The sequence below is a fragment of the Panthera leo genome, chromosome C1, assembly GCF_018350215.1.
Source record: "Panthera leo isolate Ple1 chromosome C1, P.leo_Ple1_pat1.1, whole genome shotgun sequence".
NCBI lineage: Eukaryota > Metazoa > Chordata > Mammalia > Carnivora > Felidae > Panthera > Panthera leo.
The window spans coordinates 125,092,967-125,117,277 of NC_056686.1; the positions used below are offsets into that span (position 1 = coordinate 125,092,967).

Sequence of the window (24,311 nt, forward strand, 5' to 3'; positions counted from 1 at the left end):
AAATTATTATCTGAAATTTTGATTTAACTGGGTATCCTTCCCCCACCCCCACCCCCACCCCCAATATATATACATGAATCTGGCAAGCTGTGTGAGGTAGGAATGTTCTGTTTGGACTTGCCAGGATGGTCTCATGTGTAGAGAAGGGGGAGTGAGGCAGGCACCGTAAGGATTGAGGTGAAATTCTATAGGATCTCAGTATGAATTCTGTGTTTTATTCTAAGTGCAAGGAGAAAGCCACTGAAGGGTTTGAGTTAGCATAGGATGTGATCCAATTTAGGCTTTAAAACAATCACTCTTGCTGTACAGAACAGACGTTGGGGGCAAGAGTTGCCAGCAGGGAGCCATTCCTGCTTTCATTGCTTTTATAGCACTTGCCACACAGTAGGAGCAGAGCAAACTTGTTTTGAAGGATTTTATATAAAAGATTTAGGCAATAATATTTTAACATTGAAGACCGTGCTTGCAGGAGTGTAGGACACAGAGGTCTGGTTTCTGTGCACATCACGTGGGGATGAAGCACATAGGCTTTGGGGCAGGACAGATGGCATATCAGTCCTCAGCTATGGGTCCTTCCTGTTCTGTGTCTTCATCTGGCATGATAAGTGGCCTTTCCCAAGGGATTATTTGAAGACCAAATGAGGTAATCAGGTGCTTATCCTAGTGCTTGGCTCCCAGGAGAGTATAGCTTTTGTTTTTATCCTTTTTTCCCTCGCCTGTCCCCCATACACAACCATTTTGAACAAACAGTATGGCCAAAATATTAATCAGCTCAGGTGTTTCATGCAGAGGACCAGTCTGGAGAGCTAAACCACTTACTGATGTGTAGACATCTTTGACCATTTTCATTGGCATTTTGAAACTTGAGAAAGGGGAGTGAGTGGGGTAGGGAGTGGGATAGAGAAGTCTTTTTTTTTTTTAAGTATGTATCTTAATGAGTAAATTGATTTGATATGTCATCAGTATGACAAATGCATGTATGTATATGTGTGTGCCTATATATGTATAGTCAGTGTATTAAATGAATAGATACATAGTCAACTATATCCTTTGGATATATAACCAACTGACCCCATAGGATGATGTAAAATTATCTTTTCCAGATCTTAGAGTTTAATCAGTCGGATTACAAGAGGTCAGTGGAGCCAACTACTTGATTTTGTAGTTGAGAACACTTAGAACCCAAGTGGTTTAAGGTTATATGCGAGTTGTTGGTAGAGCTGGGCACAGAATTCATTTTGGCTAATTCCACATTCAGGACTCTTTCCCTACTCAGCAGCTATCTGTTCTCCATGAAGGTTGACCTTTAAGGATGGCTGTAATGTGTCCCGGTCAGGGGAGAGGCAGGCCGCATTCGTCACCCACCCCTGCAGCTCACTGGTGAGCTTACCTCTGGAAGTCCCCAACCCCTTGGAGCCTTGATTTCCTCACATGTAACCTGGTGATGGTGCCTGTGTCACAGGGCTCTTCAGGGGTTCAAATGATGTAATGCATGCTAGCTTATTTGTTTTTTTCCCCAGAGACCTTCACTTATTATAAACCTTCAGTAAATGTATGCTTGTATAATGTCATTCCTTTAAAAATTATTCTATTAATAAACATTCATTATAAAAAATCATCGTGTGCAGATTAGCATAAAGAAGAAAATGAAAAGCACCCATAACACCATCATCCAGAGATAAGCTCACCTTTCTTATGCACTTTTCTCATTTAATTTTGATTGCACTTACTATCTGAAAAATACAGCGTGAAATTCTATATGTCAGTGATCCATTAGAGCAAAACACTTCACATTAATCACAAGAGAAGAGGCTGTAACAGTGCCTCATCATTATTCTTTCAGAAGAGTAGAACGTTACTATAAAGAGTTATACCAGTTATGCATAAATACATGCATCTGTGTGTTAAATCTCCTATTAGTTTTTGCTGTAATCTTATTACTTCTTTTCTCTCTTGTAAGATCTAACTCAAGGGGCACCTGGGTGGCTCAGTCGGTTAAGCATCCAACTTTGGCTCAGGTCATGATCTGGCAGTCTGTGAGTTCGAGCCCCAGGTCGGGTTTTGTGTTGACAGCTCAGAGCCTGGAGCCTGCTTCTGATTGGTTTCTCCCTCTCTCTCTCTGCCCCTCCCCTGCTCATTTTCTTTCTCTATCTCTCTCTTTCAAAAGTAAACATTAAAAAAGTAAATATATAAAATCTAACTTGAGTTGTAAATGTATCTACCAGCAATTTCTTTTTTCTTAAGTATAATGAATTGTCCATTCTACTACAGACCTTGAAAGTGAGCGTGACCTACTTGAGCCGTTGAGGGCCTTTGTTTTTATTCACATTGTGTGTGATTAAGCTGCAAAACCTTCTCAGGTCAAAGAATTTTACATCATTGGGAGGGGGCATGTCAAAAATCAAATCAGTTAATTTTGTATCTCCTCATTCCAGAAAGGTGATTTATAGGTCCCTCTCTGTGGAATACATTTTAACATTCCAAATTTCTAGCGTGGTTGGTCTTTTTCTGTTTTTCCTTCCTCTTCATTTTGTGGCCTGAAGATAGTGTGTTAAAAAGATTGGTTCTGTGAAAGGAGTTTGCCTTCAAATTGAAGGTTATTTGAGTAATGGTTTGGCCCCTCTATTGATTTTTGTGTGCCTACTGCCATGAACTCAGGTGGTTTTCAGTTCTTAGACGTGCTGTGGTGACTTGCGGACTATCCTTGGAAATGGGCGTGAGGAAGAGCTCCCCAGTGCCCAGGAGCCAGGCAGGGGTGGGAGTGGACAGTGCCACATCCTGCGTTCCTGCTCCCAGGGCAAATACAAAATCCTGTCCCAGGGAGGGCCCCCAGGGTCACAGTTAGAAAGGTATGGCCAAAGGAATGGGTGGGAAAAGGGAGCAGGCCGATGCAGGCCCTGAGGGTTCTGAGAACAGAAGAGTTCTTAAGAATGGACTAGAAATCATCCACAGCAGGAAAGCGGTGGGCTCATGCTGGGGTCCAGCTTTCTTGGTAGGATGCCCTGCTAGGGGGTTAGACTCCTTAAACGGCCCCAGGTAAATCAGGCAGAAAACAAAATTAGGGATTAGGAGGTTGAGTTATTAGCCTTGAGCAAGATTTTTCCTGAGTGTTATTAATGACACTCTTATTTAGGAAAATGTTGCTCATTTGAAGGCTGTTTGTTTCAGTACTTAGAGTTATTGCCAGTACTGGCTTGCTTCCAATCTTGGTAATCCTCTGAGGTTTCAGGGGGGAAAAAAGTGTTTTTTTTCTCCCCATGGAGAAATAGGTTTATGTATAATTTAATTATTTTGTTGGCCAGTCACCCTATCACTGTGTACAAAAACAGCAACCTTAAAACCCCACTATCTTCATTAGGTGTCAGGATGTTCATGATTGGTTTGTCCTCCATTACGAGTGAACATGTAGCAGAAAGATTCCTTGCTAAAAGCTACAATACACTGACTCCATATTCTGCACTTTCAGGGATGCCCTTGAAGCCTTGCAAAATATTACGCAGTGATTTAGAGTAACAAGAAGTGAGATGGATGATCAGTTTCAAAGAGGAATTAAAGTTTTGAATATTCTGTAGTGAAGTCATATTTCAGAAGATCACCTTGGACAGTATTTTCATCAGAGGGAGTTTTGGAAGGTTCTTTTTAGGACGGAAGAGTGAGGAGGGAATGTGTTCTCCTTTATCAGTATCTCGTCTCGCTAATCCCTCTCCTTTCGGTTGACTTTCTTTATTCATCGTCTTGTTTCATCTTTCCCTATTATGCTATTTGTGGGGAAATTTTTTATCCTGGCGTGTTGCCGTGAACATTTTGTGACTGACTTAGTGTGAGGCTGACTTCAGATCTGTGCTCTGGTTGCTCGTCATCCTTCTTATATGAGGATGAAGCTCTCACAGTGGAAAATGCTAGCTGCGGTCCATTCGAAGCCTTCACGTTGCAAATATGCTTCTAGCAATGTTTTATTTAGTGCATTTACAAAAATTTAATTTGAATTAAATAATTCATTCTGCTCTAAGAATACAAGGTACAGATGTTTGCACTGCTGCTGGGACCAGCTGAGGCTTCATCTGCTTGCAGGCTGCTTTTTGGCTGATTTTGCCTCATTTTTCACATTTGTGGAGCTCCAGATATTGCTTCTCCTGGTGATATTGCTGTAAGGTCTCCGTAATTAGACACGGGCATCCAAGGCAAGCTAGTATTTTCATATTTTATGAGTAGAAGCCCATTTCAGCTTTCCTCCTGGGGAGTCCTTTTGAGTCTCTGAAGTCATTCACAAATATGGTAGAGTCTAATTTTATGCCACAAGAAAAAAAAGAGAATATTGCTCTTTTCCTATCCAGGGATTCCACCCTCCCCCAAGCTTTGTTCCCCTCCACTTACTGCTTTCACTTCATTTGCAGCGGCAGATGGCTTTATGCAAATCACCCAGTTATTTTGGTCATAGTAAAAATCACCTTGCATTAAGAGCAATTTCTAGATTAGGGAAACTGCTGTGTTTATTTGAAAACACACCCGGGGCTGGAGGGCAGACCATCCCGACCGAGCCTGTGTCACTGATCTCCAAGGCAGTGGCCGTACGTGTACCTGCCTGCTCGCTGGCCCTCCGAGTGCCCCCTGCCCACTTGCTCTGTTCCTACAAGTCCATCTCACCAGAGAAAAATTGTAGAAAAAAATACTTTACATGGCTCTTTCTTAGCCATCTTTTAATAATCTCACTGCATATTTGTACGTGGGTAACGTGCCACCTTGGAATTGTATGGCCAGCAAGATTAGTCAGTGCAGTTCTCTTTTTTCTTTTATTAGAAATGGTGATTTTTGCCTACTTTTCTTCCATAACCTTTTTGAAGTAATTTCTGTAAAACCTTTTCCTCTTTCCCCCAACTCTCTCAACTTTTGTGCATTTGACAGAGCAGTCCATCTTCTAGAATGGCTCTCACAAGATTACTGAGGGTTTGTTTTTTTTTTATCCTTTTTCCTTTGATCTCTTTCTCCAATAGTTTTTACCATCTTCTTCCTTGAGATGAGATAGTGTGCAGTGAACAGCCATAAAATGAGGGAAAGCCTTGATCAATTAGCCTTAAACGATCAGCTGCTTTCCTAATTCTGAGATAAAAGATTGAGCTCCGTGCCTAAAATGCCCTGCTGTTTCCTTTCCAGACATGCCACAGCAGATAATGAATCATTCCTGCCTTCCATTCTCATTCCCCTGCAATCTCAGTCTTGTCCCTTTCTGCTGTAAGACCCCCTCTCCTTCTGGTGGAGACACGTGAGGCTTACCCGGTGAAGGAATCAGTCGCTGTGAAGTACTTTGAAGGACAGATGTAAAGTGTGGACTGTGGGCTCCACAAGACCTTTGCTATTATTGTTTCGTCTGAGGGGGCACCTGTCTCTGTACTACTAGCTGAAATCATGAATATTACTAATAGTAGTAATAACCACTTAAATGTAGTGCTCCATGTGCCAGGAAGGGTGTGTGGTGCTTTGTTCATACATGAATTCATTTCCAGGTGAACCAGCATACTTAATGTCTCCGATGTATTTTTCAGGTTGAAAACTGGTGTCCTCATTTACCTTGGAGAGCAAAAAATCCCTATGAAGAAGCTGATCATAATTCATTGGTGAGTTGGGTTGTTGGGAACTAGGCTTACAATGTGGTTCTGATGCTAAGTAATACGTGTGAAGTCTTCTAGAAATGCCAACTGTAACCTGAAATAATGGTAACCTGAAGAACTTGTATCGGCAGGCCTGTGCAAATTTGGATGGTCAAATCAGTTAAGCCGTAGTGTCTGTTTATTGAGCAATTCTCTGAGGGTTCCTGAGTGATATGCTACCCATAGGAATAAGACCTGGTGCCAGATGTGGGGGCGCTGTGTGACCTAACGAAGGTGATGGTTGAAAACAATGTCCACACCTGTGCGAATGCTGAATGACAGTCCGGTGGAAATGAATGTGGAAGTGATGATTTTAGCCTTCAGGGCTTAGGACGGGTGCAAAAAGAGACAGTGTCTTTAGAGCTAAATTCCAAATGATGAGTGTGTTCATAGTAGATCAGGGAGAGGAAGGTGTATCTGATGTGCAGCAGAAAGGTGCACGTGCAAGGGTTGGTTTTCAGGGAGTAGAGCATGGTTCAGTGGACGAGGCCATAGGGGTTTGGATGAAGATGGTTTGGGGAAAGATGAGATTGAGAAGATCACGAGTGACTGTGAAAGGTTTTCTGTGCCACCCCAAAAGCTTAAGTCTTTATTCTTTAAACCAGGGATCAGCGGAGTTTTTCTGTAAAAGACCAGATGGTAGGGGCGCCTGGGTGGCTCAGTCGCTTAAGTGGCCGACTTCGGCTCAGGTCATGATCTCGCGGTCTGTGAGTTCTAGCCCTGCGTCGGGCTCTGTGCTGACAGCTCAGAGCCTGGAGCCTGCTTCGGATTCTGTGTCTCCCTCTCTCTGACCCTCCCCTGTTCATGCTGTGTCTCTCCCTGTCTCAAAAATAAATAAATGTTAAAAAAAATTTTTTTTTTTAAAAAGACCAGATGGTAAATATGTTCATCTTACCAGGCTGTAAGGTCTCTGTTGGAATGGCTTAGTTCTGACCTTGAGTGCAGAGGGCAGCATAGACAGGATATAAATGAGCAGGCATGGCCATGTTCCAGTGGAACTTTAGGTTACCAAAATAGGCAGCAAGGAGGATGAGGATCTGGCCCCCAAGCCACAGTTTGCTGACCCATGCTGTAGACCGTGAGAATCTTGGGAGATGGCTGGGTCAAGGAGGGATCAGGTGAGTTTTGAGAATGAAGTGTGATGACTCCTGAGAGAGGGAGTTAGCATGTTCTACATGTTAGATGAAATAAATACAAGTGTTAATGTTTTTCTGTTATTTCAGTCACTGGTTGTATCCAACTACATTAGAAAAATGTTCTTCCTGGCTTTTAAATTATTCTGTCCTGAATTTTAAATTTTATGTTTTTATTTTTAAATTTTTTTAAATGTTTATTTATTTTTGAGAGAGAGAGAGAGACAGAGTATGAGTGGGGGAGGGGCAGAGAGAGAGGGAGACACAGAATCCGAAGCAGGCTCCAGACTCTGAGCTGTCAGCACAGAGCCTGATGCGGGGCTCAAACTCACGGACCGTGAGATCATGACTTGAGCCGAAGTCGGATGCTTAACCGACTGAGCCACCCAGGTGCCCCCTGAATTTTAAATTTTATTTAGCTGTGGTAGGAAAATGGTATTCCTGGCTTTTAAAGTCCTTAGAAAATAATGAACTTTTGTTTGTTTGGGACTGGGACAAAACTGTAAGATGAGCATTTGTCCCCTGCTTAACTTTATGGACACAAGAAGGCTTTTTGGCACCCCCATAATGCCAACAAGCCTGTTATGAATTGATTTTACTTTTTCCTGGAGTCTGCTGCCTCTCAGTAGATCCAAGGGGTGATAAATTCGGGTGTGGAGAATTTCAAGGTACATCAAGCATACCATTTGTAAAAAAAAATAAAATAAAAAGTCATTGTAATATAACTCAGGGCTTTGCAATGACTGTGCTGCCTTTCTCAATTTCTAATTTTTTAATGATGTCCCTTACAGCATATCAGCAGTCAGGGGCCTTTAATTTGTAATCCTGGAGCCTTAAAGTAAGGCTGTGCAGCAGACAAGCCTCACTTTTCAAGCCCTATATTTAATTGACTATCTCTTTCAAGTTTTCAAATGTCACATCATGACAACTATTATGCTTTCTGACTTTTTATCTTCTGTTCATTTTTTATTAAATTTTTGTTTCTAGGCGGAAATCCGTACAGATTTTAATATTCTCTACAGCATGATGAAAAAGCATGAAGAATTCCGGTGGATGAGACTCCGGATCCGGCGAATGGCTGATGCATGGATCCAAGCAATCAAGTCCCTGGCAGAAAAGCAGAATCTTGAAAAGAGAAAGCGGAAGAAAGTGAGCTTCTGATTAATTCAGTTCAGTTAGATGCCAGTTTTCTTTTAAAATCGGATTTTGCTTGGAAACAAGACTAAGAGGAATGTCATGTCTCCAGTGATATTCCCTCAGGGTGAATCTGCTCAGTGTCTTGTACAGCCATTTTTGGGCTTTCCTCTCCCCAGTTAAAATAATCCTGCTTACCAGGGACCGGCACACATGTTTTTTGGGTGAAGCCAAGCAGGAATCTCTGCCTGTAAGATTTCCCTCTGAACCATCCTGACTGTCTCCTCCTGTGGCATCAGGAGACTTAACCCTCTTGGCTCTACCCAGGTACAGCCTTGGAGAGTGGGCTGTTCCATTATAACAGCAGTCTCCTGTTTGGGGTATTTGTCAGTTCTGGGGTTTGGGCAACTGGTGAGTTCCACTGCTGCTACGTTGGGTTACAGTGGGCTTATGTTCCTGAGAGAGAGAGATGCTGTCAATTAAACTAGAGGCAGTTTGTTTGAAGTTCACCAGGACTTTATTCGAAAACCTCTGGAATAACCCTGAGCGTGAAGGATTTTATACCCTGTTAGTTACAGGTTCAGTGGCCTTGGCTTTAGATTAACTGTTCAGATGACAAACAGCAGAGCAAATTAAACAGTCTTTAGTATCCGCATATAAAAATTAATTAAAAATGACTTTGGTATTCCTAATTTGGCTAATTTGATATCCTCAAGAAAAGGAAATACAGATGAACTTGCGGAACCCCAAGTCATACTTTATTGCTTCCATTTAGATTCCTTGAGTTTATGAGACAGCCGTTCCAAATGTTCAGGTACCAAATAGTCCTCTGTAGAAGAGTATGAGGTCCAAATTCCAGGTGAGCTGTGAGAAATAGAGTATTTTTATATAATCCTATGCAATAATCTCTAGGATATATTGTTGGAGGAATAAATATTAGGTGGAGAAATGTGAACATTATTTTTAAAAGAAGAATTGTATATATCTGTATACCTACAAGTATACGTAAAGTTTTGTACATACGCACACATGACCTATATATAATATTACATTTATGCTTCCTCATATTGTTAAAAATAGAAGGATAAACCATGAAATTAAAAATAAAGGAGATGGATAATGGTGTTGGTTACACAACATTGTAGATGTATTTAATGCCACTCACCTATACACCTAAAAATTATTAAAACGTTAAATTTTGTGTTAGTATATGTTGTACCACAATAAAAAGGGTCAAATATGGGGAAAGAGGGACTAGCATGGAGGCATAGAAACTAGACTTATCTAAACACATCTTACTTTGTAGATTTGGTGCTAGAAGCATTTTACATGGTGTAAAACAAAATTTCACTACAAGAAAACCGTACCTAAAAATTACTAGGAAAAGAAAACATGAACTGACTACATACTCAGTTTTGCAGTAAACACACGGAGAAGGGCTGTTCTTAGTGACTAGAACACAGTCAGTCAGCATTTCTGAAGGAGTATCACAAAGGACCAAAAAACTGCAAAATATTTTAAGAGTTTTACTAATTGTGTAAATTGGTGATGGTGTCGATATTCTAATTGTGAATCCTTTGAGCATATTAGAATAAAGCAAAATACTTATGTTAGTATCCTTGAGAAGTGGGATTTTCAGTGTGGGAGAGAGGAAATAACATATGTAAGGTAATGTTATGTGAAGATCCTGTAATCCTGAGTTTGAAGGGGAAGTACCAGAATGAATTTATGATTTGTTTTATCCTGGAGGAGAAATAAATTTCCAGCTATGTCCATCGAAAAAGGCTATGGACACTGATCAACCAGAGTCCCCTAGGCTCCAGACCTTGAACTTTAGATATCATCTCTACTGGATGGTATAAGAGGTTCTTGGAAAAATTGTTGGTGAAGGTCTGAGATAGAAGTTGTACATGATGAGCTTGGGACACCTGTCATACCAGAGAGCAAAGTAACTCTCCAAGCCTACTAGAACTATGTCAGAAGAACTTAGAAGTCAACTTGAACAGCCTCCCATTGGCAAGAAGGGACAATGTGATAATCCATAAGGATTATAACTACGGTTTATTGAAACACATCAAATATACTTCTATCCATGATTTGATAATGACACCTTTAAAAAATTTCACTGATGGTCTTTAGAGTATGCTAAAGAGCAAATTGGTAATTTAAAAACCGGTAAGTGAAGGGCAAGAGTCAAGTATTTACCAGGCTTTTTCTATGTAAACTGTACTTCAACAGAACCAAATAGTTGATGGAGAGGGGGATGTTTTAGCTAGTAAGTACAGAAGGAGTGATAGAATATGACCATTTTGCGACCCCTGTGGATTAATGCATCTAGTTAGTGATCATCAGTAGCTGCTAACATCACCAGAGACACACGATGTCCCCACTGATGGAAGTACACAGCACTACCGATGCAGTAGTATTGCCAGAAGCATCCAATGTGAGTTTGATCAGGCCTGCAGATCTAATTACTAATTTACTATAAATACAAGGGATGGAAGAGTCTGGTGTATAATCAGCAAAATCCAAAGTGTAAGAGACTCTACTGGAAATACTACCCAGTCCCTTGGACAAATAAATGACAACTCTCCCCACCCCCAAAGGACGGGGTTAAAGAAGCCTAAGATGTAAATGAGACAATTAACAGTTTATGTACTTTATTTGACTTCTGACTCTAAAAACTGCCCTTGGGAGAAAAAAAAAAAAAAAAAAAGGAACAGTTGAGGAAGTATAAACATTAGCCGGAAAATGAATGATATCAAGGAATTAATAATTTTTTAGGGGTGATAGTGATGTTACCGTTATATTTTTAACTGAAGATTTTTTCCTTCTAGAGATACAAACTGAAATATTTGCAGATGAAAGGGTATCTTCTCTAGGATTTGCTTCACCATAAGCTATAGTGGTTGGGAGAAAATGAAGGGTATACATTAAATAAGATTTGCCATAAGTTAATAACTGTGAAATTTATGTGATGAGTATGTTGGAATTGACTACATTGTCATGTCTGATTTGGGATATGTTTGAAATTTTTTATGTTAAAACCTTAAAAATATCCCAACTGTGGGGAAAAAAAAAAACCAATGTTGTTAAAACGATATTTTATTGCTCTGGCTTACTCTCCATTAATTCTGATTCTCCAAATATATCCTTATTTTTCAAAACAGATTGTCCATATCTCCTATTCATAGTCATAGAAAGGGCAGTAGTGACTTTATTTCCTTCCATTTTTGAGGTACTTTCTAGAAAAATGTTATGGCACATTATTTCATTAGAACGTAAACAATACTTTAGAATTTGTTGATTGCTTTTGGTGTGTTACTATGGAGTTTGTACTCGGTTCAGTAGGAATCAATATATGCCTCTCCTTTGTTTTGTTTTTTTCAGGTCCTTGTTCACCTGGGACTCCTGACTAAGGAATCTGGATTTAAGATAGCAGAGACAGCTTTCAGTGGTGGCCCTCTTGGTGAATTAGTTCAGTGGAGTGATTTAATTACATCTCTGTACTTACTGGGCCATGACATTAGGATTTCAGCTTCACTGGCTGAGCTCAAGGAGTAAGGAGATTACTTTTCAATTTTAAAATCAGAATACAAAAAAGAAATTGTAAACTCTTAAAGCCCTCTATTAGTGTGTAATTTCTTGTGGAGGAAAATGAAAGTGATAATTCACTAAACAGGAGATAAGAAGATTATTTTCAGGAGCTAAATACATACACTGTGAAAAAGATAATATGTTTTCATTGTAGCTTCAGGCTCCAGAGGCTTCATAAATGAATGCCAGAAAATTCAAACTAAGGAGCTTATTCTTTGCTATTACAGGTGCTTCCAACATGTGCACCACAAAACATTATTGACTTTCCTAATTCCCTGTCTCTTGCTGAAATTCATACCACTCCCTACTCAACTTCAAGCTTTCTAAATCTTAAAACAGAGCAGATTCCTTTTTTATAATTTAATTTGGGTAGAATGAGTTTCTTGAAAGCTCTGATTCCATCCTTTTTTTCAGTAAAGCCAACTTTCTAGTCTGACTCTGTTCACTCTACCTGGCTTTTCTGTTTCACTGAAACCTACTTCTGGCTTTAGCCCTCTCTTAATCTCTTTTTAGATTGACACAGCTGGCTAGGCAGGAATGCTTATAGCCCCCTTCACTCCTTTTGGATAGCTGCCCACGGAGACTTTCTACCCAACAGCCAAGTGATTGTGTTGCAGTGTCAAATGTTCCAGATGAAATGCCTTGAGAGAACATTCTAGAGCTGGAAGGGTGTTAAAATATATCCCACCCTGCGTCTACTTTATTGTCCAGGATACTGATGCCCGGAGAGGCCACATGTGTTAGGTCCAAAGTCCACACACCTGATACGTGGCAGTGTTGAGGTGAAAGCAATAATATCAGCAAGATGATACAGTGTCATATTTTAAATGAGTTCTATATGCTAAAACCATGATAAGGGCATTAGTTAGTGCAGTGTCAACAGTTATGACAACTGGTAACAGTCAACATTTGTCAAGCACCTACTTTGCATGAGATACTGAGCATTTCATGTATTCTATATTACTCAGCCCTTAGCACAAACTTTTGGAAATAAGTGCCATTGCTTTCTGCATTTCAAAGATGAGGAAACTGAGGTTTTCAAGGTCACGTGGAAAACATGTGAGAGAGCTAGGATTTGAGTTTTATCCTATGACTGTGTTCTCAACCACTGTACTACAATGCTTCTTTCGGATCTAGATCAACCTGAGATCTTCTGAACCCCTAAACACCACCCTTGTCCCTGCCACGTGCTGCCTCCTGCTTACTTTAAAACATGTTGTATACATGACCCATGAAGTAGATGCATTCGTACATTCAGTAGTTGTTCATTAGTGCTCTCTGTGGACTAGTTCTTGCTCTGAGATGTAAGGAGATGACCAGCATGTGTTCAAGGAAATGCCAATCTTTTGGTAATCATAGCTAATATATTATATAATAATTACACTAATTGCACTGTGATTAGTACTAATTGAGGCATGAATGCTAGAATGTAAGCTAAGGGAGTGCAGAAACTGAATATTGCTCACTATGGTGTATGTGGCACCTAGAATAGTGCCTGGCACCCATTGGATGCTCGTGACTATTTACTGAGCAAATGAGAGATGGGGTGAATGAATGAATGAATGGGTGAATAAATGGAGAATGTGGGATCCCTAGGGACAAGTGCTTCCTAGGGAGATCAGAAAAGGCTTAAAAAGGGCCTACCAGGCAGAGACTTAATTTGTTGGTCAAGAAGTCTATAGAGGTCTTTAAACATTGGTGATGGGACCAGATGTGTTTTATTTAAGAAGAGAATTATGGGCACAACATAGAGCAGCGGTTCCTGAATATGCCTGCACATTAGAATCACCTGGGGATCTTTATAGACTCCCAGAGCCCAGACTATGTCCCAGACTAATTAAATCACAATCTTTGGGGATAGGACACAGGCATGAGTATCTTGATGTCTCCAGGTAATGCCAATGTGCAGACAAGTTTGGGAACCCCTAAAGAGACAAGGTGGACCAGGAGTCTACCAACTCTGGCTCAGCGGGCCAAATGCAGTCCTCTGCCTGTTTTTGTTACTAAGTTTCCATGGGAACACAGCCACACAGATGGTTTGTTTACGTATTGCCTAAGACTGCTTTTATTCTATGAGGGCCGAGTTGAGGCAGAGAACATGTGGTCTGCAAAGATGAGAGGATTCACTACCTGGCTGTGTACAGAAGTATTTTCAAATTCTCGGGAAGAAATACACAGCCTCGTAAGGTCAGTAGGCCAGATGACAGGCGAAGGGTGCCTGAAGCAGTGTCAGTGTGGAGCTGCAGAGCAGAGCCCTCCTTTGAAGTAGGACCGCCATAATTCGGTGAAGGACAGTTATGCGGTGTGAGCAGGGATAAAAGGCACCAGTGATGGCTGATGTTTGGGTGAATGGCAGTGTAGTTTGGTTAGCACTTTTTTCTCCCGCATCTGAAGTTGGCATACGATCAGGTACGTGGGTGCTCTCAATGCAAGGGTGGGTTTCTATGGATGGGTGAGGAGATGGGTGGATGGAAGAAAGGGTAGTGAAAAACCATAAACCATGGTGCCAGGTATGTAATACAGTCTACTTGGAAGGAAAATTTGACACAGAAAAAAAAATAGGAAACAATATAAGACAGTATAGAAGTTTATATTGTAGCATCTAGAAATGGACATTTAGGAGGTCAGTATGGTCTGGAGTAATGAGAACAGATTATGTGGGGGAAAGTGAGAGTCACAACTCAACGAGTATCTGATATACATTAGGCACTTTCTACTTAATGCCTCATGTAACCACCCAAAGAATCTCTGACAGGTTGCTATCTTACTGTCTTTTCTGTAACAAATCCTGTTTTGTGGTAGGTTGGGGTTTTTTGTTTGTTTGTTTGTTTGTTTTTGATGAGAAGGAAAGACCCAGAGAAGTTAGTGACTTGTCTGAAATCTCACAGCTGCTAGTGGATTTAGATAGTACAGACAGATTCAGAGCCAGCTCTTCCTTAGTTTCAAAGTGTGTGTGTGTGTGTGCGCGCGCGCGCGCGCTCGCGTGTGCGTGCGCCTCACCGTTTGCTTTTGCCAGAGTCAGAATCTGGACTCTGGATAGGCCTTGATGAGTGGGTAGAATTTGGATAGGCAGCAGATTGGGACAGGCTATGCCATCCTCCCCAACAAAATTCTTGGGAGGTATATTTGGGTATTAATGTTGCTAAGTGTAGTTAGCTTGAAATAAATTATTTTTTTTATGTTTCCTCTCTTGTGCCCTTTTCCTAGAATAATGAAGAAGGTTGTAGGAAACCGATCTGGCTGCCCAACTGTAGGAGACAGAATCGTTGAGCTCATTTATATTGATATTGTGGGACTTGCTCAATTCAAGAAAACTCTTGGACCATCCTGGGTTCACTACCAGTAAGTGCTACATGCTGTCCTAAAGTTTATAGAGCTATTTTATTTTTTATTTTTTTTAACAAGGGTAACATGGTTACAGACAGAAAAAGCTTATCAAATATTATCTTTTGGATAGTGTGGAGCGGGTTTCTCATTCCTAATTGAAATTCAGATTTTCCACAGTGACTTTATACTTTCAAAGGCTATTCATTCTTTTCACTGATTTCTTTGAGAGAACAGAAAGGGTCCAACTTCCTCTTTACCTTCCCTGATGCTCAGCTTACCTCTCTCAGTGTGCCTACACCATTCTCATTTGTTTAAGTAACAATTCGGATAAAACGTGGAAAATGTCACTTCTTGTGCTCCTCAGATTTGAGAGGATGACTCATTTCTCTTCGCCTTTCCCTCATCAGTTGTCATTTTTGGAAGAGAAAGCTGTGAATATGTTGTCTGAATGCTGGGGTCTTGCACTTTTTAGGACAAGACCCCTGCTGAGCATGACTTGAGTGCATGTCTTTATCACTTCAGAGAAGAACCCATTGTTCTCTGCAGTGTGGGAGTGGGGCCATGTTTTTTTGTTTGAAATGATTTTACATCGTGCACAAGCATGGCACTAAATAACAGTGAATTACATAATGAAGTTTACCAATTTTTCCATTTTCTTCCAATCTTTCTAAAAAAGGTTTAGTTTGATGCTACCATACCTCCAGCATGTCTTGTAACACTTACGTGCATTTTTAACAAAATGAGTGTAGCTGTAAGTTTCAGCCTCAGGCAAAGTATCCAGTTTGAATTTAATAATAATTTTTGAAGAAGCAAGCTTTTTTTGTTAGCTTCCACTTACTACAGCTGGTACTGACTTTTATTTATGGTCTCTCAAAGTTTACAATAAACGTAAATAAACATCATATTTTATTTAATGGTGTCAGTGGTACCTAAATTTGGTTAAAAAGCATGATGTTAGTACCACTTGACTGATAGTGAATGTTGATCTATAGTTTAAACCAAATTCCTAAGAAAACATTTGGAAAATCTTTCAATTAGCATGACTTAGAAATTCCTCCATGTGTTTCTTTTTTATTGTTTTTGGGTAAAGAGATGTTTTGATGTGTTCTTCTAACTTAACCAGTAATTGAATCCATAACGACTTGAACTAGGTCTGTTTCAGGTTAGTTTCTAGTTTAACATTATTTATTAACTTTAAGCTTATGTCAGATTGCAAGTCCTTTAGAAATTCAAAAGAAATAAAAAGTCAAAATAGTAGGAATCTTCTCCAAAACACAGTAGAGAAAACACCCATTTTCTGTAGAATTTTCTTGTCAGTAGCTGTAATTTTTCTCACTGGGCGGTGAAATACTCAGTGACAGAGGAAAGGGATTCATTGAGAAGAGATTGTGTATTTTTCATTTTGTTTTGGATATAGTTTCATGAGAAAGCAAAAGCAGAATCTTGGTTTGGGCCAGGATAACACTCTACCTTCCGCACCCCTTTTTTCCTGTTCTTTTTGGTTTTTTCCTTGAAACCTTCATACATCTCAGTTATGTTCTCATCACATTTGTTCTCAGTTATGTGGAAATAACCATCTTTCTTTCTGGTTAATAAGCCATGTAAGTAAATAATCATTTTTTCCCCTTTTTAGCTTCAGTATTAAAAAAAAAAAAAAAAAAAGAAAGAAAAGCAGAGCTCTTGTTCTCTGGCATTTAGCAAATGGCAGGCATCTGGTAGATGTGCAAAAGGAACAAGACCTTACGGGCATCTCTAGACTCACATATCCTCACCATTAAGAAGGGCTGTTGGGATGGAAAAGTGTCCTCAGTGGTAGTGTTTAGGTCAATTAAAAAGGACTGTTTCATTATTAAAATGGTTACCACTGATGGGTATTTGAAACTTGTTGGATGAGAAGGGACCATCTCAGAGGGGTTTTATGGAAGGGTGTAATATTTATCTTCCTTTTCTTTAATTAATTATCTACATTAGTGATACTAGCTGGCAGGAGGTCTGTTAGGACTTTGGCCCTGCGGTCTTTGCTATGTGATGAAGGTAAGATTTCATCCAAAGACCAAACAGGTCCTCTAGAAAGTTACTTGCCCATTTCTTTCCCTTTTGAAGATTAGATATTTTCAAGACTGTCTGAATTCATCTTTGTGGATGGTAGATGGTATGAATTCCCTTAAATCCATTAACTCTGATCTTTCATTTAGGAGCAAACCTTGAGTCCTGTTGATCTTGGAAAAATACTTTTTTTTTAATTTTTAATTTTTTTAATGTTTATTTATTTTTGAGAGAGAGACAGAATGTGAGTGGGTTAGGGGCAGACAGAGAGAGAGGGAGACACAGAATTCGAAGCAGGCTCCAGGCTCTGAGCTGTCAGCACAGAGCCCAACGCGGGGCTCGAACCCACGAGCTATGAGATCATGACCTGAGCCAAAGTTGGACGCTCAACCGACTGAGCCACCCAGGCATTCAGAAAAATATTTGTAAATTCTGTCCAGTTTATGTGGGGACCCAGGAAATTCAGTTAAACCTGTTTGCAATGCCTACATGCAACTAGTATACCTAGGGACTGCAAAACTCATAACTATTTTGCTTCATATGAGTTTTTAGCTGACATTGAGGACACACAGGAAAGTGAAACACAAATAGTACAAGATATACCATGGGTTTTTTTTGCTTTATTTTAGAGAGAGAATGTGAGTGGGGGAGAGGGGTAGAGGGAAAGAAAGAATCCCAAGCAGGCTCCACGCTCAGTGAAGAGCTCAGTGAGGCTCGATCCCATGACCCTGGGATCATGACCTAAGCTGAAATCAAGACTTGAACATTCAACTGACTGAGCCAGCCAGGCGCCCCAAGATAAACCATATTTTACATCAAACTCCAAAGTAGAAAGTAGGTCCTGCCAAGGAAGTTGTGAGCGTCCATCTTATAGTAGTGTGGCTTGCAGCTAAGAGAATGTTCCAGGAGTCATTTGGCATTACTGCAGCGATTCCTGTTAGAAGGAGGCCAGCTGCCTCGGGCAGCAAGGCAAATATCTTTTTAAGTCATCGGGCTGTTCCTGATGCTTCAAACACACAAAAGGCATTAGAGGAACTACATAAATATTAACAGCACAAACCCAGTTCCAAACACACAGCTGTAGAATGTGATCGAAGAAGGAAAACTATAATGTTAAAGCTTCTCTGCCGTACACAGAGATCATTCCCCTGCCTCTGGTTTATGAAACAAACCCAGGTCAGCTAAAAAAAATGGATGATTCCCAAATCAAAGCTTAAGTATAAGGATGTAGAATTACCAGTTTCTCAGACATTCAATCATTCATTCTATGGCTTTCTGCTGGGAAGAAGCCAAACATCAATAGCACTGTGTCTAAGTCTGGGCTTGCAGGCATTAGGCTCCTACCAGTCCTCTTTACTCATCAGGGTTCATCTTAATGATCCAAATTCACAATAAAACCAATAAAACACAAAGTTAAAATAACAAGCCAAAACTAGAGAGGAATATACCCTGCTAGAGTCGATTGCAAATGAGTAGAAGTAGCCAAAGCCTTCAAGACAAAGGTTTCTCATGATAAGGGTGACCTGTTCCTCCCCACTGTGCCTGCACAGAGCACTGTAATCTTTGAGTCCCAGCCCTGGCCCTTCGACAGGAGCTGAGCAGCTCCATCTGTCAGTGTGTGTCCCTCTGTGTCCTACTCTTCTCCAACGATCTTCTACAGAGCAAGCACTGTCATCCCTGCTGTTTTCTGAATGATGCCATCTTTCACAGAAGAAAATGCACTGGTTTCAACCAGTGGCTTTTGTATCTTATTTAAAAAAATAAGTTAAAGGGTTAATTAATGTTAGAAGTTTAAATTTTAAAAAGGGATTTTTATATAAATTTTTTAATGTTTATTTTGAGAGAGAGAGAGAGAAAGCGAGCATGTGTGATGGAGCTTGTGGGAGGGGGAGAGAGAGAATCCCAAGTAGGCTCCATGCTGTCAGTGCAGAGCCCAATGCAGGGCTTGATCTCATAAACCATAAGATCATGATTGGAGCTGAAATCAATAGTTGGATGCTTAACCAACTGAGCCACCCAAGTGTCCTTTCTTTTCTTTCTTTTTTTTTTTTTTTTTTTGTTTTTTACATAAAAGTTTTTATATTAAAAAATATGTAAGTTAAGGAATGGGAATCTTTTATTAAGAGTAAAGGAAGTTCCCGAGCTATTCAGAGAATGGGGAAAACACACACTGGTCAGTTCTTGGGTCCCTAGCTTTCTTTTTCCTGTACTGTGGGCTTCCATTTCTGTCCACTTCTTGGCTGCCAGGCTGAAGATGCGTTCTTTGTGATATTGTGAAAATTGTCAGTGTAATGGTAGCATGTTCCTTGAGAGCCACACAGGAATCAAAAATAAGGAAACATTTTGTATGGTCGGCTTGTATTTCCTTCTGCCCTCTTCCTTTTCCTCCCTTCCTTGTCTAAACAAATGGTGGTGATCTCTGATGAGAAAATTCTCACACTAAAGTGGCAGTCTACTCTTGATTTTTCTGGAAAATCCAATCTGATGTTTGCATTTTATTTTTCTGAACCACACAGTGATGTAAAAGAAAAAAAAAGTTGAGAGAATGCCTTCATAATAGTGAGAAAAGGAAGAAATAAACGGAATCTGATACTTAGAACTCACTTGCTATTATCTGATTCTAAAATGTGGGTTTTAAAATTTATTTGCTTTTATGTTTATTGGTCCATTAATAGCCATCCAGAAGTTTTGCGGATGTATAACCACAGAAAACAGAGCTATTTTTATTGGCCAGGCACAAGCTAAATTTACATTAATGTTTTGAGAATCAGTAATGAAATGAATGTAAGCAAATTCAGTAAATTCTGTTTCAGCATCAATTCCTTTCTTGGGATTGGGATTGGTCACTCTCTGAGTACTCTAAAGCAGTGATCGGTAGGCTCTTTCTGTAAAGGGCCATGTAGTAAATATTTTAGGCTTTGCTGGCCACATGGTCTCTGTGGCAACTACTGAAGTTAACTGTTAGTGAGTAAAAGTAGTCATAGACCATAGGTGAACAATTAGGCATGGCTATGTTCAAAGAAAACTTCATTTTTGAACACTGAAAATTGAATTTCATCTAATTTTCATGTCACAAAAGACTGCTTTAAAAATTTTTTTGACATAAAGATCTTACAATAAGTGGTAGAGCAGATTGGGCTGACCAAATTTGAACACTTTGCTGAAAAAGCCAATGAAACATCTTCAATTTCACTTCTTCAGGCTCTGGAAGAAAAGGGTAATGTTCTGTTACCGTTAAATACTTGTAATCAACACTGCCTATTGAGTGAGATTCTAAATTCTACCTAAAATTAAATACTCTTATTAATTGATGAAAATGATAAGTGACTGTTGAAAGAGATAAGGTATGCCACGTGCTTTCTGGAGACTAAAACTTCTCTCTTAGTCTGTCTGGGCTGTCGTAACAAAATGCCACAGTCTGAGTGGCTTAGAAATAACATTTATTGCTCACGGTTCTGGAAGCTGAAGTCCAAGATCAGGGTGCTGGCGTAGTTGAGTGAGGCTCTCCTTCATCCACATCTCAGACTTCTTGCTGTGTCCTCAACTGCTGGAAGGGACAGGGGAACTCTTTGGGATCTCTTTTAAGAACAGATCCCATTCATGAGGGCTCCACCTTCATGACCTAATCACCCCCAGAGCCCCACCTACCAGTACCATCACCTTTGGGGACTAGGATTTCAACATAAGAATTTGGGTGGAGGGACACAAATATTCAGACCAAAGCCACTTCTAAAAATGGTAATTCTTTGTTTCTTCAACAACTGCTCATTAGGTACCATGATATGCTCAGCCTTAGCTAGGGGTACAGTAGGGACCATGGCAGTCTACAATGCCAGCTATCGTGGGACTTTTTATTTTGCTGGTATCTGAGCAATCTTCTGTAACTAGTCCACTAACCTGAAGCAGATGGGATCTGCTTGTAATGGTTTGGGCTCAGAAGTCACACATGGCGATGTTTGGTATATGTATTCTGGAGTCTCTCACTGCCTGCCCAGTAGGGTTTCTGATTAAAAGTATTTACTAGGCCACCCCATGGGCTCAGTCGGTTAAGCGCCCAATTTCAGCTCAGGTCACGATCTCATGGTTTGTGAGCTCCAGCCCCACATTGGGCTCTCTGCTGTCGTTGTGAAACCTACTTGAGACCCTGTCTCCTCTCTTTCTCTCTGCCTCTCCCCCACCCATACACAGGCACTATTTCTCTTTCTCAAAAATAAATAAACATTGGGGCGCCTGGGTGGCGCAGTCGGTTAAGCGTCCGACTTCAGCCAGGTCACCATCTCGCGGTCCGTGAGTTCGAGCCCCGCGTCAGGCTCTGGGCTGATGGCTCGGAGCCTGGAGCCTGTTTCCGATTCTGTGTCTCCCTCTCTCTCTGCCCCTCCCCCGTTCATGCTCTGTCTCTCTCTGTCCCAAAAATAAATAAAAAATGTTGAAAAAAATAAAAATAAAAATAAAAATAAAAACATTTAAAAAATAAATAAATAAACATTAAAAACAATTAAAAAGTGTTTGTCCATTTTTGGCTGTCCCTGCAGGAAGGGTTAGAACTTTTAACTTCGAAACTTCGGGGTCAAGGTTGTAGTTTTATCCACATTGCTTTTTCCTTTTAGGTGCATGCTCCGAGTCCTGGACTCATTTGGCACGGAGCCAGAGTTCAACCATGCTAACTATGCCCAGTCTAAAGGCCACAAGACGCCCTGGGGCAAATGGAATCTGAACCCACAGCAGTTTTATACCATGTTCCGTGAGTATTCATGCCTTACCTCGGCTTTTCAGAATGCCACCGAAGACAAATGGGAAAAGAAACTAGATGGCCATGTATTTTGGGTTATGATTTCCCAGGGCTCTTAGCTGTAGGAATGTGTGCTGTGGAGTCTTTCCCTTGGGGGTAACTGGTTTTTTTTTGTTTGTTTGTTTGTTTAATTGGAATTGAAAGGTCATGTGAGCATTTTGTGAAAAGCCTTAGAAATTTTCTAGAGGAAAAAAATGTTCAACATGAAGTATCACTGGAAACCATTTGGGAAAGTACTTCGTGTGGACTCTGGACTGGCAGCCACTAAACACAGTTCATTCCACTTGGTGCTGCATAGGGTCCCCTTAATTACTGATGAGGAATGAGGTCTTTCGTGTAGATACACTTTCCAAAAAAATAAGTCTTAATTATTTAAGCATCAAACCTTATAAAGAAAAAAAGTCAGCTTTTTTTTTTAAGTGAAACTATTTTAAGCTCAGTTTCATACTTAATCAGCTTCTTAAGTACAGTCCCCACAATGAAATCTCACTTTCTCTTGCTCACAAGGTGTCATTGTTGCCAAGAGCGGTGATAATTTTAGGAGGTGTTAAATGGACACCTAAAAAATGATGTCCTAACTGACCCCAGCAGTAGGTATCTGCGTTTTTCTGTTTCCATATTGTTCCTTTCCCACTTTTACCATTTTTTACTGCTGCTATCAATTTATCACCTCTAGCCTCATTACATTTTTAATTAGCTGAAGACTGTGGAGGAAAATCCCAAATTTGATAGTGATCATGCCAAAAATAAGTTTATGGTTGAAGTCCGCATACCTTGGTGATGAGATGAAGTCCTATTCTAGAAATGAAAGGTCACGTGAGTAAAACATCAGTTCATTTGGATGCTCAGAGTGGAGAATTCACATTTTCCAAAATTATCAGAATGATTTTAATCCAGAGATTTTCATCCTGGAGTTAGCATGTGATCTGTGAATCTCTTTGCTTTGCTAAGACCCAAGGGACCCGTGGCCTAGTTTTTCCCTGTGTGGTTGCCCCTCCCCTTTGTCTGCAGTCACCTGAAGATGACCTTTTTCTCAGTTTCACTAAACATCACGAAGAACACATTGGACTCATGCTTGCAATGTGAGGTGTGAGACCGAAGAGTTAAGAAGGGTTATGGCAATTGGGAGATTGTGATTTAAAAATCAGCTCATGGCCAAGCATTTTCTTTAGCCCGGAAGGATTTGTGAGAGCATGTTACATACATGGTGAACATGATAATTGTCCCTGGAGTTAGATCATCCTGCTATTGCAGCCTGTCCTGGAGCACAGTTTAGGGGATATACTAATATATGGCATGTTGGATGTCAGATGGCTGGCCAGTACAGTAAGGCATGATTGGAGTTAGCCTTTGGTTTGACTTTGTTGTGTAACTTTGAGGGGCTGGGATGAGGTGGTACAAAATAACATAAGATGTGATCCAGTGATTTTCATCAAATCAAATGTTAGTTGTGTCTAAAATGGCCAGACTTGCCTGAATGATATGCTATGTGTATGCCCTCCACAAGATGGTGTTGCCCGTATCCAGGAAATAGAAATAGGAAGTGTTCCAGAAAGTATAAAGTTCTCTTTTACAATGTTGAAATTCAGAGTCCTAACTACCTGTTTTATTCTCCGTGAATGGAGGATTTCAGCAATGTTGGTTGACTGAGTTGAAAGGAATTCACTGCTTAAAATTAAAATGAAAACATAGATTAATTCCCATTTACCTGGGAAGGGGATGAATTTCCTAAGTGACTCAGAATTCAGCAGGAATCGGGGAAAACGGATACATTTGATGACCTTTGAAAAAAAAAGTAAAAACCTGTGGGGCAAAAACATAAGCAAATTCTATCTTGGAGGGTTGTATTCTTTAATATATAAAGAGCTTCTAAAAACTGAAGAAAAAGTGGTGTGATGCAATTGGAAAATGGACAAAGGCCATTACTTGTTTAGAGGAAAAAGAAGCTTATTGCTCCAAACATTTGAAAACACATTACCCTCACTCATCATAAAGAGAAATGCATATTTTAACTTCACCAAGACACCATGTCCCAAGGATCAGGTTGTCCAGAATCCAAAAGTTGGCAGCATAGCTATTCCAGTGGTGAGGGTCTGTCTTTTCCCACCCTGCTAGTGAGCATGGTACTAACTGGGGGACTGTAGTTGTCACAATTTAGCAAAACTACCAATACATCTTTCCTTTGACTGAGCAGGTCATATCTAAGAGTCTATCCCAGAGATAAGTGAGCAAAAATTAAAAATGGTGTGGCATAGGTCATTTATTGTGGCACTATTTGTAATAGGCAAAGACTGGAAATAACCCAGATGTTTTTAATAGGGGACTGAGTGAATGACATGGTCCACTGATAGAGGGAAGCAATGTGAAACTGTAAAGAGAACTGAGGGCAGATGGGGCGCCAGTGTGGCTCAGTCGGTCAAGCATCTGATTCTTGATTTTGGCTCAGGTCATGATCTCACGGTTCATGATTTTGAGCCCTGCATCCAACTCTGCATTGACAGTGAAGAGCCTGCTTGGGATCCCCTCTCTCCCTCTCTCTCTCTGCCCCACCCCTGCTTACACTCTCACCCTCTCTCTCAAAATAAATAAATAAATAAACTTAAAAAAAAAAAAAAAAAGCAGTGAGGGCAGTCCCCACTG

At 40.3% G+C, this 24,311-nt stretch overlaps 1 protein-coding gene across 3 annotated transcripts in view; it reads left to right on the forward strand.

Annotated features, from left to right (window-relative positions):
• The window catches only part of MGAT5 (alpha-1,6-mannosylglycoprotein 6-beta-N-acetylglucosaminyltransferase), a 338,284-nt gene that overhangs the window by 208,455 nt on the left and 105,518 nt on the right, over nt 1–24,311 (forward strand). For all 3 annotated transcript variants that reach the window (XM_042948514.1, XM_042948515.1, XM_042948516.1), the window contains 5 exons: nt 5,541–5,612; nt 7,766–7,927; nt 11,303–11,472; nt 14,717–14,851; nt 21,490–21,623. In XM_042948514.1, coding sequence (XP_042804448.1) covers nt 5,541–5,612; nt 7,766–7,927; nt 11,303–11,472; nt 14,717–14,851; nt 21,490–21,623 — 673 coding nt within the window. The remainder of the gene's footprint in view (nt 1–5,540; nt 5,613–7,765; nt 7,928–11,302; nt 11,473–14,716; nt 14,852–21,489; nt 21,624–24,311) is intronic.